The following is a 15,041-nucleotide window of genomic DNA, read 5'->3' as shown; positions in this document are numbered from 1 at the left end:
TACGTCTTCACTTTTCTTAGTCCTTATTTAGATGTAGTCGGATTCGTATGAGTGTACATGTGTTAGAGTGAATTAGAGTACAACCTGAACTAAATTTCACCATAATCCACCCTAACACATGTGGATTGAGGTAAATTATCCAAACACGACGTTAAGAATATCTATGGACATCTTCCTAAACGAAATTAGGTGGAGGTAAAGATTCAGGATTACACAGGGAAGGAGGTTGATATCCCAAATTGTTCTGTTTTTTATGGACAAGCAAAAAGTTCACTGTTTATTTTTTTGAAAAATGAAGCCCACGGATCTAAAAGCTGATTGACTATGAACAGATGCCGCAGTCCAAGCGACGTTTTCAAGGACCACAGAATCCATGATTGAACAGACTGGTGACCCGTATAAAAAGCTCACAAGGTACAATAAGGCCTTGTTTAGTTTCCAAAATTTTTTAAGATTTCCCATCACATCGAATTTTACGGCACATGCATGAATCATTAAATATAGACAAAAACAAAAACTAATTACGTAGTTTACCTATAAATCACGAGACGAATCTTTTGATCCAAGTTAGTCTATGATTGGATAATATTTGCCACAAACAAACGAAAGTGCTACAGTGACGAAATCCAAAATTTTTCCCAAACTAAACAAGGCCTAAGATCAACGTCAACAAAAAATTTTCAACAATTCAAACTTCAAAGCTAGACTGGACAAAACCATCTCGCTCAAACATCTGGCTCCCTATAAGGTTATTATCACCCTACCGACAGTTATCTCTATGTGCCTTAACCAGAGAAAAGAAAAAATAAATATTCAGACTGCAACTAAGGCTCATCATTTTAATTACCACTGTGTGCTGAAAAAATCTTTTTGGCTGCGGTCATTATTTTAACAAACATATGTCGATTGGTGCTAGTCTTTGAACTCCTGTAAAACATCAAATGCACGTGAAAATAGCGTTGCTTCATCATCATGGTCCAAAACCGAGTAGCAACACCACAGCTCCACAAGTCCAAAACAAGATAGAGGGAACATTTCAAATAACTCTTATTTCTTTACAGTGACACCAGTAATCATCTGCAGCGACAAAGGGCAAGTAGTTAGTACTGTACAAAAAGAACTAGATAGCCTATAAACAGCATAAAAGAACACAATCCGGCTCATGCCAAGATTCTTGAGTCTAAAGTAGAAAATAGAGAAACTAGGTGTAGGTGAATTATGATGTATAATGTTCTGAACATATCATGGACCATTCATTTTGATCTACTAGCTATGCTATAAGGTTCTTCTCAGGCATGGTATTGTGCAGGAAAAAAAAATCCTAGGAAGAAGACTTTTAATGACACATAACAGGCATGACAAAATTGGGAAATAGACAGCATTATACAACTTGATCTCAGTGAAAAAATGGTGACGCTAAGCCATTAGTTTGGTACATCAAGATAAAACACTTCATTTTCAGTGTGACAAATTGAATATGTTACGGATAAAGTTGCATACATTAGTTAGAGCTCGTTGGGGGAACTTGTTTGGCAGTCTCAAAAGAATCCAAGATGGGCCTGACAACGGCTGGAAGAAAAAGACCTGAAATTAAGGGGGGAAAGATAACAACAATGATAAGCCCTGGAATACATCAGTTTGGTAAATGACTTGTGCACAACAAATATCAACCTTGTTTGTATACATTTTTTACAGAATAAAATAACTTTAAAATCGCTGAACATGCTAACTGTAACTCATGCATAACAAGTGTCAACCTTTTAAAGCCAAATGACAATATCTTTGGACCATACCCAAGTGATCAAGGATACACTCTTAATGAAACACATGCAGTTTGCATGTTTGCGAAAAAAGCAAAGAAACATAGACAATGGAAACTTGTCATGATGTTCAATGGAAAAGCAGTAAGAGCCAGACAGCCAGTACCCAGGGGCCAGGCACTGTGGAGAGCAGGAAATTCTATGTCCTAGAATAAGGATATTCAGGAAGAATAGGTTGTTGTAGCTAGATACTGTCAAGAATTCCCGACTACTGCATGGAATCAGATTCATGTTACAAGTATTTCCTTTCCAATATTTTTCTATCAGAGTTTCTCTCATTCCTTTTTTTGAGCATAATGATGCAAATAGAGATTGTTAGGGTTGACGTGCCTGAACCGTGACTAGGGTCTCATGTTGGGTTTCAACTCTAGCCTACCTCAACTTGCTTGGGACTAAAAGGCTTTGTTGTTGTTGTTGAATGATGCAAATCGACCTTTGATGAGTTCTAATATGCAGTGCCAAGCAGTTTCTATTTTCTTGGTCCGAGAAGATAGCAGAGTAAGACCTCAAAGCAAAACAAGTTGCATTTCAGATAATTTCCCTTGAACAAAGGTACCTTTGATCAAATATCTCTGAATGAACTAAATGTAGTCGTATGATCAAATATTAAGAAAAATGCATGCTACACTGGCTAATTAGCATAGGAGGATACATTTTTTTGTTTTATTTTTTTTGTGTGTGTGTGTGGGGGGGGGGGGGGGGACACATCAGCATGAAAGATAAAGATGCCTGATGACTTAAAAGCATGATCATGTGGATAACGACAAGTTTAGAGTCAAGTTGAATTGTTAATCGACATAGCCTCCAAAGCGCGCGCGTGGGGTGGGGTGGGGGGGGGGGGTTGTGGGGGGTGGGGGTGGGGGGGAGGTTCATTCCTGACTTTTGCTAGAAGTTTTCAGTTTTTCACGACAGATAAAGAAAGAGCAAGCATCAAGTCAAATAAGACAGCAAAGAAGTATGACTGGTATATGAGAAATCACCATCAGAAAGGAATTTTTTTGAGGACACATCAATAGAATAGATGAAAAAAGAAATTTGCCACTTTGCACTTAGAAACTACATAACTATTATTAGATGCAATGTTGATACACATCATTTATTCCCAAATGGCAATCAGGTCCCAATGCACAAAATAACATACTACAACCGTCACCAGCAACAGCGTATAAGGTCAACTAACACACCTAGAGCTACTGGACAAGCACTTTTAGAGTGTATGAAGGAAATCACCTTGCCAGTCGAGGCAGAAAAAGGTCATAATATGTTCATCTGAAAAACGAACCATCTTAAAGAATTGATTGAGAACACATAATTAACTGTGGTACCCTGCTGTTATGAGCTGTATTCATGGTACCAGCATAAAATGCAACTAGTATCTATCTGAATCAACTAGTCCTGTTTCGATTTGACGAGAGTTGTGTTCTTGGACAGTGCATGCCTTCTGTTTGGTTTTGCTATGAGTCGTTTAGCCGTCTTTGGGGCGTGACTGTCTGTTTGTAAGTTTTTTTTTACAGTTCTTTTTTATTTCCTATTGTCTGATAAAACCCGCGGCAAAGCTTTTGCCGTCTTTTCTAAAAATAAATAAATAAGAACATGCTTCAAAACCCCGCTCGTCACAAGTCATGCTGGAATACTTGCCATGCCTAGAGTCACAGAGCAAGCATTGTGATCTAACATACCTGAAGAACACAACTATGTTCGGCTCTTCTATTTCAAGTTCAAAGTGAAGTTTATTGTTCATTAATCAGTATTATATCACCCGAATCTCCCATGCGAGGCTTCCCCGCTTGATGCTACTCAGTAATCTAGAATTCCGCATACGCACAACAAACTAAGGAACATCCTAAAGCATCTAACACGAAACAGATTTAAGTGGCAGAAGAGTAAAAGCGCAACCTGCATCCGGGAGGCCAGGTTGTAGTAGAGTAATGAACTAATGCACACACATAAGGCTACAGAGCAGTGGATCAAGGATTCGTGCTGAAGGCGTGACTGGGGAAGTGGGAAGAGAGTTACCGAAGCCGGCGATGAGGCAGGAGGCCGCCACGACCGGCTCCTGCGCCACGAAGATCCTGAGCCTCCCCATCGCGCCCATCGCTGCTGCTTCGGTTGCTCCTGTTCTTCGCCGAGATGGGGATGGGAATGGGGATTGGCTGCCTTGGATCGAACCGTGATCGAACCGTAACCGATCCATTGATCCATTTGTTGTCAAATGGAGCACCGGCCAAACCATTTAAGTAAATTTCTGACCCTCGGTGCACCAATGGATATCATGGTTCGACCCACACTATGGCCCTGTTTGGTTCCACCAACTAAATTTTAGCTAGCTAAAATTATTTTAGCTACTCTTGGGTGACTAATAGAACTAAACTATTTTAGCTACTTTTAGGTCTTGTTTAGTTCCCAGAAAATTTTGCAAAATTTTTCAGATTCCCCGTCACATCGAATCTTTAGATGCATGTATGGAGTATTAAATATAGACAAAAATAAAAACCAATTACACAGTTTGGTCGAAATTGACAAGACGAATCTTTTGAGTCTAATTAGTCCATGATTGGACAATATTTGTCAAATACAAACGAAAGTGCTACAGTGTCGATTTTGCAAAATTTTTTGAAACTAAACAAGGCCTTAGTCAATGTGTTTGGAACTTTAGCTACTAAAGTGACTAAAGTTTAGCTAACTAAAATTTAGTTGGTGGAACCAAACACGGCCATATATACACATACGGACCAAGCAAGCAATGGTATGTGTAGACAAGCAATGGTATGTGTAGACAAGCAAGTGCACCTGCTGGAGTTAATGCACGTCACGTCACGGCAATAAAGAAGCTGCTGTGCTGCATGTGTGACACTCTCTCGCTCCTCCCTCCTCCCTCCTCCAGTCCCTCTCTATCTCATTGTAAACCACAGTCTTCCCTCTCCACTTTGGAATCTCCTGACTTGGCCCCGTCACTCCCCACGCCACGCCAAAGACCGAGAAAAAAGGACAAATTTTTCCCAGCTGCAAGCAACCTCACGCCATGGAGGAGATGCCGCTGCAGCTGCTCTCCTCTTCCTCCGCCGCCGTCCCCGCCTGAGCTCTCCCATAGCTCGCTCTCTCTCTCCATCGGGCGTACGGTACCTCTCCCAGTGCAGCAAGAGATGGCAGCTTTTGCCGCGCTGTTCGACCCCTGTACTGCCCGGAGGAGCACCTCGATCTATACCACGAAGAACCCGGCGAGGGTGCAGACCAGTGCCGGTCCTATGATTATGAGGGTCCTCTGGCGAATTTATCGTGTGATGGCCCTTGTAGATCATAAAATCTTATATTATATAAGGTCTATTTGCTTGTATAAAAAGCTATAACTGAAAGTACTGTTTATTGATTTATTACGAGAGAAAAACACTGTTGAATGACTGATAGATTTAGTAGATAAGCTCAAACGTTCTAATTTTCTAAGAAAAACATAACTATGAGTACAAAGTACTCCCTCCGTCACCAAAAGAGTGTCGTTTTATTCAAAACATAACTATGAGTACAAAGTACTCCCTCCCTCTATCAGATATCTTGTTTGATCATCCGTCTTATTCAAATTTTTTACATAAATATTATATATTTTGTTGAGACCTATTTTATCATTAGAGATACTTTACTAATGATTTATTTATTTTATAATTTACATAAAATTTTTGAATAAGACGAACGGTCAAACATGATTTCTAAAAGTAAAAAATGTCACTCTTTTTGGGGAGAGGGAGTACTAGACAAAATTGAACAAAGAAAAAACCTAGGACCTATACAATTTAGATGTAAATTGATTTAGAATCAAGATTCACAAATTACAAAAAGGACACAAGGACATAAGGCTTTGCCTTTGCTAGTCAACTGCCTAGTCGACATCTAGAACTGTCGTCGTCTGGATTCTGGAACTCGAGCGTCGGAACGTTGGTGATCGATGCTGATGATGCTAATCGTGTGGTGATCTTATTGGTACTGCGTACCTACGTCTCGCCGTCTCCAAAAAACTTCTTTTGCTAATGAGCCGCCGCACCTTCTCGTTAATCCTAAGTTCTAATGGACTATAACTAAAGGATATGAGATCTTATATATTTGGGCTTGGGCCCCCATCCCGCTTGGGCCCTCGGCCGTCGCACCTGCTGCCCACCCCTTAGGGCCGGCACTGGTGCAGACGAGCAGTGGCCGGATCAGCACGAACATCAGCAGCCGGCGGCTCTTGACGACGAGCGTCCGGCGCTGTTCGAGGCGCTCCGGGCCAAGGAGGGGGTGGTGCTGGCGAGCGAGGGGGAGGAGGACGGGTACGGCGGCGCGGCGGGCCGGGAGGCTGCGGTCGGCTGGGCGTCACGCGCGGTGGCGCAGCTGGGCTTCTCCGCGCTCGCCGCCGCCTACTCGACCGCTGCTTCCTTCACGGGGGCGCGCTCCGGCTCGGCGACCAACGCTGGATGGCGCGCCTCGCCGCCATCGCCTGCGTCGCGCTCGCCGCTAAGGTCGAGGAGACGCGCGTGCCGCTGCTCCCGGACCTCCAGCTCTGCGCCGCCGCCACACGGACGGGAGGCAGGAGTGGGTCGAACCACTCGACCCTAAGGTTTGAGGGTATCTAATTCGCAGATCCAAAGCAGTTTAGTGGGTTGAATATGGAGCCCAATAGAATCTCTTTTTTGGTCCGGTTTGCTGAACCGGTGGGTCGAACCGCACCACCCCCATCTTGAGCGCGACCCCTTCGATGCTGGTAGTTTTTTGTTTTTTTTTTCTCAGGGTCCTTTTCGTCCGGCCCATGGTCCCAGCACGACACCGCCGTGGGCCAACCCAAGGGAAACTCTCGCGGTCTGATCACTTTAGGCCCAATGGACCCGTGCCGTCTGCCAGCAGCCCAGCACCAGCAGCCAACGCCAAAACCGCTCGGGAACCAGATGAGGTGTGGGAGTGGGACCGTGAGAGGCTCGGCTACCTCTCCTGCAAAATGGCTATGGCAATGGCTTCCTTCGTCGCCGCTCCGCACCACCACGGCAGCCACCTGGCCGCCGGCTTCCCCTTCTCCGCGCGAGCAGGAAGGAGCGTCGGCCGCAGCGGCGCCACCATCTCCATGAGAGCCCAGGTAGACGCACAACCGGAGCTAACTTCCTCCGTCTCTCGTTGTTTCTCCTCCCACTCCTCCCCCAATTCACACACACTTGCCCTTGTTTTGCTTTGTTTTGTTCCATTCTCTCGCAGAAGAAGAAGAGCAATAGTGACTCCGGGAGCAGTAGCGGAGGTGGGGACGGGCGGGCCAGCAGCGGGCGGCGAGTGTGGCGTCGTCGGAAACTGGTATTTGCATCAGCCAAACAATGCTTGGGATTTCATACTTATCTCACTCGGTATGGTAGCCAAATAGCACGCTAGAAGGAGAAGTTTGCTATCAAATTTTCTATACAAGATTTGAGGGCGAGAGATATAGGTTTTTTTTTCCCCATTTGCGGTTATAAGGATGAAAAGTTATGTTTAGCAATTTAGGAGTCCTGAAAAGCATCATCGGTGCTATAGTTCCAAGACATCAGCACACAGTACTAGCTGTTCTGAGTGACAATTCCACTTCTCTTTTGGGTTAACAATGTAGCCTTATTCACCATTGGTTCATTTAAGTGAACAGACAGGCACAAGTATGGCATGCCACAGTTGTTTATGCAAACAACAGAATACAAATTGCAATCAAATTTCTGTAGAAGTCACGTCTGTCTTTGGTCATGTGCGTGGGGCAATCTTTTATCACCCTTTTGAATTCACAACGTTTACTGACCTTCATCTACGCATCACACTTAACTATATATCATACTTGCAGACCAAAGAAGATGACATGTTGCGTTACAAGTTGGATCGTATCCCTTTCTTAGAAGAGAAGGTGAGAAAAGTAAGGGAGAATGGGAAGATCATATGCCTGGACATTAATCAGCTGATGTTATCTCAAGAGAATAGATTTGCGTTCACCATGGAGGTGGCTGAAGAAGCTAATGCCTATCTTGAGAAGAACAGGCATGAATATGGGTTGAAGAAGCCTATACTGCATGTTCTCAGTGACCGCATGAATGAAGCTGGGTTTTCTCGGCCTGAGGGTTACCTTTATCCTTATCCTATCAAGCCTGGTCCTTATTTCATTAAAGAGGAAGGAAACTGAGTAAAATCACGTGCTACTTGGTAAGTGCATTTGACAATTTACTACCAGTCGTTTCTTTTTTGTACAGTTTTTCCTTTTGCTTTTTCAGTCTGTCTGTTTCATCAACATGTGCCTGTGAGATGAGTGTGGTGGCAATCGACATGCAACTGGGCCTGTTTAGTCAAAATTTGAAGAAAAATGGATGAACACATAAGTACCATGCTACATTTATCACCTCACAAAAATAGCTAATGGATGATGCACTGCCTCAAATAGTCAAGTATGCTTTAGCAATGTTATAAAAAAAAAGCTTTAGCAATTAGCAGTACACATTTTCGGGTGCCAAAAAAAGTACACATAGGTGCCATTTATATGAGCTAGTCTCAACTTCATCCCGCTAGACTGTTTCTCGGATAGACAGATCGAAATATCTATATGGCTCATTGTTCCAATTGGATACATAAAGACACACAGCAGGGTTCCAAATATTTGTATCGTGGGTTTGCTGTAGCAAGAGAATAATCTCCCTCATATAACCCCATTCGTGTCTTCACACAATTATATGCAGATTGTATAATAAGGAGCTTAGTGGTCTAGCCATTCCTGCCCCCAATCCCAGGCCTTCTGCGTGGATCATGCCTAGAGTTTGCCCCTCCGTAATCATAATCCTGAACCTCTGTAAGAATCTTTCTGCTATGCCCCTGTATTCAGAGGATAAAAGCATACATTGATTAACCTAATGAGCAAAGAAACCTAAACATAAAAATTCTGATATTTGTTGACATGATCTTAGGGTTCAGCAGGCCTCATCATTATTGTCAGCTATAAGATATTGCTATATGATTCTTTCAACCATTACTATCTATAGTGATGATAATTTTTTTGCTGATTCTATATCTCAAATTTAAATAATAACATAGGAGGACAATTGACAGACCTTTGCCAACCTTGCAGTAACAGCATTATCATTTTCGACAACTATAGTTTGGCCTGCATTAAGACAAAAGAACATGTTCAGGTATGGTATTAATGGTCTAACAATTAATATATTGCACAGAAGCAAGAGCAAACCCCATACCTGCAGATACATTGAAGAGAAGAATCAAAAGGATGACACCGAGTGCAAAAGTGTCTTTAGGCATATTGTTCTCTTCTACCGGTATGTTATTGCCTTGGGAGGATTCATGGGGACGAGATATCACACTTCTGCCCCTTTTATACATGGATGCTGGCTGAGACAGCTAAAAATAAAATAAGTTGTAACATTAGGTATGGCCTACCAGTAATGATTCCTCTACAGGGTTATGATGAAACACATCATCCCACAGCACAAGGTCAACTACATTTGGCACTTGGCAGAAGCTACTTTAGAAGTTGTACTGCCTTTCTAGTAACTAAGGCCAAAGTAAACTAAAACCTATCATGTTTTAGTAGTTGATATGTTTTCTATGTCTTTTGTATTCTACTTTCTGATTTGTACCAGATTATGAAAAGATACCTTAGTCTTGGAATGCTACATAGCATCGGGTATGCTTGTAGTTCTTTGGTCATGAATGCATGATTAGATTAGCTTCTATGGATCTCTATTATTTTATGAGCATTAAAGCATTTTCTATAATGATGATGATGATGATGATGCAATGATGGTTACATGGCAGGCTTGACGCTTCTATACTAGTAATTGTTGTGGCAGGACTCTGCATCTTATCAGGATCACATTTAGCTATAATTTTTCAGTAGTTCAAAACTTGAAATACTATTATACAGTCAGCACATCTGTTTTAACAAGTCAAAATTATATCAAATGACCAAAAAGAAGATCTGCTATCAGTATAAAATTGGAGCATCCATTTAAGAGTCAAAATCTATCAGATAACCAAAATGTGGCTGTACTAGTATAATAACAGAGCATCTGAGTGACAATATATCAAATAACCTGTGTATACAGTGCACCCACTATTGTATGGTAAATGGCTAAATGCATGGCAAAAGGATCTGGAATAGTAAGTGGAGTGAGTGCACACTGACTGCTATGCCACAGTTTGTAAGAGGATAGTGGAGTGAGGGAACATAATGGAAATGGAGGGAACTGCAAGTGCAAGTGCAATAGTACCCCCCCTCCCCCCACACACACACAATAATGCTCTTCCACCTTAATAAAAAAAGGCCCGTCCATCAAAGGAAAAAAATTACTGGTTAATTTTGGTTGTGGGGGATCCTGTTTGAGATCTTCCCTATCATGTGCTGCTTATAGGATTGACATATGCGCATACATATTCTGTGGATTTGTCTCGTTGCGTGTCTAGGTTGTCTTTCTGCTATGTATCATATGCACCTTTTTATGGGAGAATTTATGACCTAACCATGCACATATCCACTGTGCAAATTAGGAAGCTTGCGACCAAGATGCAGGTTTGTTGTTGGCCGCTCATTATGTCATCCTAGGCAGCGAGCACCTCTATGAAGTTGACCTATTTGTTCACTTATGAGATTTTGTGAGAGTAAAATGCAAGCAACAGGAAACCAATTTCAGAGACGCCACTTTGCTATAGGCTAGCCACTAGTTGTTCACAGCCCAAGTGTGGCTGGATTTTAGAAAATGGAAACCCCACTACCTTGTTGTCATGCTGTGTGACACCACGTACAAAGGTCGTCTTGAACAACATGACTGCACATGCAAAGAGGATATATTGTGACCTGAAAATGTCAGGATCATACCATATCCTCAATGGTGTTACATATGTGAGAATGCATAGGTTGCCGTGCAAGTATTTGACTTAGACTGACGAAGACTTTTGTACCTGACAGCCGCTCTTTACTTATAGAAAAATAAGAAACTCCAAACAGAGTTGGAGGGATGTGGCGCACGAGCTAATGATTGCACATTCTTATTGACTCCAGGCAAAAGCATGGTGATAATCGTGTTTGCTTAGTGCTTAGTTGTCCAAGGTTGTTTCATACAGGAGGTGTCCGATTGTTCTTAACCACTCCATAGCACTAATAAGATTACAATAGTCAAATGCACTATCAATTGTTACTTATTTGTTCTCACTTAAATTTAGAAGCCTCCTTTTGGCCATTGAGGCAACTCCCTATCTTATATGTTTCTCGCACAACATGTTTTGGGCAAAGCAACATGTGTGTTTCTGAAGTTCAAAGCAATCTCCTGCCTTTGTTGCAAACTTTGGAATAGTGTAAGAGTATCATGTTCGGAATGTCCTAGCTAAAAGTCCTTTTAGTTTTCAGATGCATACTTTTTTTTTAGAATTCCTGTGAAAGGATACTTTCTGGACAGGTGTATTCCACCTGAATGCTGTATCTGAACCTTTTGTGTCTTTGCTTAATGCTAAGACTGGGGCAGAGCCCTAAAACTCAAAAAAAAAAGTGAAAGGTAAATTTCTAGTTCATGCAGCTCAGGCTGCATAAGACATATGCTGGTAGCTTTTGTTGCCTTCAGGCAGTTCCCTGATGGTGATTGACTTTCTATCTCCTGTATTTCTGATAGGGAGATAGCAGGATATTCGTGTGTCACTGTTAATGCTGTCTTTGTGGTATTCCATTTTGGGATTTCTTTTCCTCACAAGAAATCACTGGGTCCATTGGAGCAAAGCTAACATCACTAATGTACGACACCATGCTTATGGCTTCTAATTTGACATCATTACATTTATGCATGTGCAGGATCATAAAGCTCAAGCTGGGAGCCTCTTTTCAGAAGGAAGCGGTCCTGGAGGGCTTAGTCGTGTTGTATACACTATACACTCTTCAGTTGGGAGGGATCAAGAATTCTCTGAAATATATTGCGTAATCAATCGGAAAGCTTGAAATCAAGGTGCTAGATGTAGAAGTGTTGCAATAGCATCTTAGTATTAATACAAAGCGAAGACAACGAAGCATTTCTGTCTAGGCGGTTGTATTTGTTGCTTCAGTGCTAACAGGAGACCATATTGCTTAAGCATGCATTAAAATGAAGATCTGCAGTGAGGACTATATGAAAGCTGGACCAGTAGCCATTCCGTATCAGGATTTTTTGATAAACCTTACGGACCATTTTGTCTTTGTTATTGATCCCATTTGGTAGGAATCTACGCAGTGAAGGTTTGCTTCTCCTTTATGAAACAAGCATATCCCAGACTCAACTTTTGATATGCCCGACCAAATAACGGGTGCACTCCTGTTCTGTCACGGAAAAGTTTGTAAGCATCCTTGCATGATTCTATTCGGGCGTGGAGGCAGTGGGGTTGGAATTGTTTGCGTCCCCTTTCATCGACACCCTGGGAGCAGGGGCGTGAAACCATCGGATATGCGTGAAAGCGATATGAATGTCATTATTTACCATATTTTTGGTTGGATATGGGTATGGATCTGATATTCCTAAGTACTAAAACAATTTGGATAGCATTCGGATATCCATTTAACTTTATATTGTTTATAAGTATCCATCTAATTATTTTAACAAGATACTAACATAAAAAGCTACAATATATGGTCAAATTATTTGAAATTAACATAATCAACCATATCAAACTAATGTCATTAATTATATAAAATGAATTAAGTTTTTAGTTTTATAATATCATTTACTAATATTAAAAATACTAGCATATATGTTGTGCGTTGCTATAGTAAGGGCCACACCATAAAGTATCCGAGTGTGGCTAGATTTTTTTTTCAAGAACCAGTAAAGATATAGACGCTCAAACACACGAGCATACACTCACCCTAAAACGTACACAAGCACATCATACCTCTATACATATCCGAAGAATAAAATTGGACCGGCAAATCTTAAGATTGATGAAGTTACGGTAGACGTCTTGCGATCAATGGATATGTCACTTAGAGCATCTCCAATGGTTTGCCAAATTGCATTTGCCAAATCTTGTGTTTTGACAAGTGGCTAAAATAAATGGCAAGTGAAATAATCTTGTATCTCCAATGGTTTGGCATTTGGGCTTGGTAAAATAGAAAAGGAGACCCACATCCTTCAACCGCCGTTCAACTGTCTCTTCATATGCTCAGCACCGAGATCTCATAGCCGCCGTGCGTAGCTGCTTCAGCGCGGCGATCTCCATCTGCTAGCCTATCACCGTCGCCTGGCCTGGCCAGAAGCAGGCGTGAGCGCGTGGCCCAGCCCAGGTCCAGGAGCATCTACGCCGACGAGAATTCTGGAGTCCTAGCAAAGCGATCCAAGGATGCAGACCAGATAGCAGAGGAGAATACCCACCAGAAGGACGACGGCGACGGCCTCAGGAACAGCTCCTCAAACTGCCGCTGCAGGTCCTCCAGACTCTCCCCCTTGCTGTTGTTCTGCGCGGATTAACAGAGTCGGAATCTTTGAGCCTGGAGGACGAATCTTTGAACCCTAAACCCTAAACCCAGACAGGACAAATGGAAGCAGAGAAAACAAAGGAGATCACCGACCATGGCGAGCTTGCGGTAGGCGCTGCACAGGTCAGCGTCGGAGCAGTCGCTGGCCACGCCCAGCACCACATACAGGCTGCTGCTGTTGCTGCCTCCTCCGCGTCCGGCCATCGCAACACAAGCAACCAACGTATACATCGTACAGGCTGCTGCTCTTGCTGCCTACTCTTGCGCTGCATCTGCACCAGGAATCAGGGGAGCAAGCGGCAAGAGGGGCAACTTGCGGACAACGACGGAGGACAGCGGTGCGGACGACAGAGGCAAGAGGACGGGGCACGAAGGAGTTCGGAAAATTCTGAGGCAGCGCGGGAGAAGGGGCGGCGCGGGCTCCTCGCGCGATGGCAAGTCGCGGAGGGCGCGCAAATTTGCGCGTGGAGCACTCCTGGATAGCAACTCCTCAAAATTTGGCAAGTCCTTTAGCAAACTATTGGAGAATCAAATTTGCAGTTTTTGCCCAATAAACGAGGATAGCAAGTGTAAATGGCAAACTATTGGAGATGCTCTTACCACTAAAAGCAAGTGGCGTTTGATTTCCTACACATGGGGCTAGGAGTGCTACCTGGTAGGCAACTTGTGTTGGAGGGCATGAAGCAAACACTATCCTCATAAGTCATAACACACATCTCACATGGGGCTAGGAGTGCTACTTGACGCACAACCTGCGTTGGAGGACGTGAAGCAAACACGTCCTCATAGCACACATCTTATGTCCTCATTACTTGTCTATGAAACCCATTTGCCCATCTCCAATCCAAATGCTAATTTTAGTTTCTTTTTCTCTGTTTTACGATTCCTATAATTTCCTTTGAGCTAATTCTCTTAGTGCCGTTGGAAAGTTTACGTCTTCCCTCAGTACGATCGAAATTTTTAAACTTCCCTCACTGTCATCGGAATGATTCACACTTCCCTCATTGCCATTTCCGTTAAAATCCGTTAAGTTTGCTGTTAAGTTGATCTAGAAATTACCATTCCCCCCTCCCAAGTAAATGATGTGAAAAAAAGGAAAAAAAATTGTACTATTATTCTTTTTTTCAAATGAATTGCACTATTTGTTTATGTAGCTATGTTTTCATGGTTTCTTCTGGTTAAGAAACTGAGAAATTTGTTTGAGAGAAAATAAGACAATAAGACTTTTGAGGTACATCCGAATCACTAGGGGCATCACTAGGGGCATCCGATGGTTTCGCTATATTAGATCTATGACACTCTTTGTCGTTCTCTCCAGTATCGTGACTTCGTGAGCATCATTTACAAGTATCATGGAATATCAGGAAACCATAGCTGGGCTTATTTGCCTTTTTGGTTCGTCATCTTTTGTGTTCGATCTATTTTCCTCGAGACCGAAGGGTTCGTAGAGCTGGCAGAGCTGAGATTAAGGCCTTTCCTCCTCTAAAAACTTTTTTCCTATACCATCAAATTTTTCGATATATTTATGAAGCACTAAATATAAATAAAAAAATTAATTGCACACTTTGGTTGTAAACCGCAAGACGAATCTTTTAATTCTAATTAATCACGATTAGCTATAATTACTACAGTAACCAATATATGATAATGACAGATTAATTAGATTTAATAAATTTATTTCATAGTTTCCATATAAACTATGTAATTTGTTTATTAATTAGTCTACGTTTAATGTTTCGAATATGTGCTGACATATTGTGACT

The 15,041-nt window shown here is 42.3% G+C and overlaps 3 protein-coding genes across 5 annotated transcripts; 1 reads left to right on the top strand and 2 right to left on the bottom strand.

Moving 5' to 3' along the window:
- Positions 807–4,089, bottom strand: LOC8069766. The gene is made up of 3 exons (XM_002456179.2): positions 3,837–4,089; positions 1,501–1,584; positions 807–1,077 (listed from the first exon to the last, which is right to left on the bottom strand). Exons 1-2 carry the CDS (start codon positions 4,051–4,053, stop codon positions 1,502–1,504), a joined length of 300 nt encoding a protein of 99 aa, XP_002456224.2. The 5' UTR covers positions 4,054–4,089; the 3' UTR covers positions 807–1,077; position 1,501.
- On the top strand, positions 5,999–12,196 carry LOC8059157. Of its 3 annotated transcripts, XR_002451436.1 has the most exons (6): positions 5,999–6,915; positions 7,032–7,124; positions 7,636–7,988; positions 8,516–8,625; positions 9,005–9,106; positions 11,629–11,939. XR_002451436.1 is itself a non-coding variant. In XM_002458330.2 (4 exons), exons 1-3 carry the CDS (start codon positions 6,544–6,546, stop codon positions 7,966–7,968), a joined length of 798 nt encoding a protein of 265 aa, XP_002458375.2. In that variant the 5' UTR covers positions 6,003–6,543; the 3' UTR covers positions 7,969–7,988; positions 11,629–12,196. The 3 variants fall into 3 exon arrangements, 1 of the variants encoding a protein (XP_002458375.2); XR_002451435.1 differs by lacking the exon at positions 8,516–8,625 and having other exon boundaries at positions 6,000–6,915; positions 11,629–12,069; XM_002458330.2 differs by lacking the exons at positions 8,516–8,625; positions 9,005–9,106 and having other exon boundaries at positions 6,003–6,915; positions 11,629–12,196.
- Positions 8,521–9,111, bottom strand: LOC8059156. The gene is made up of 3 exons (XM_002456178.2): positions 9,026–9,111; positions 8,885–8,937; positions 8,521–8,648 (listed from the first exon to the last, which is right to left on the bottom strand). The coding sequence occupies exons 1-3, from the start codon at positions 9,087–9,089 to the stop codon at positions 8,541–8,543; spliced, it is 225 nt and encodes a 74-aa protein (XP_002456223.1). The 5' UTR covers positions 9,090–9,111; the 3' UTR covers positions 8,521–8,540.

This window comes from Sorghum bicolor, chromosome 3, assembly GCF_000003195.3.
Source record: "Sorghum bicolor cultivar BTx623 chromosome 3, Sorghum_bicolor_NCBIv3, whole genome shotgun sequence".
NCBI classification, from domain to species: domain Eukaryota; kingdom Viridiplantae; phylum Streptophyta; class Magnoliopsida; order Poales; family Poaceae; genus Sorghum; species Sorghum bicolor.
The sequence above is the reverse complement of the archived record's forward strand: the minus strand, read 5'-3'. Positions and strand labels throughout refer to the sequence as shown.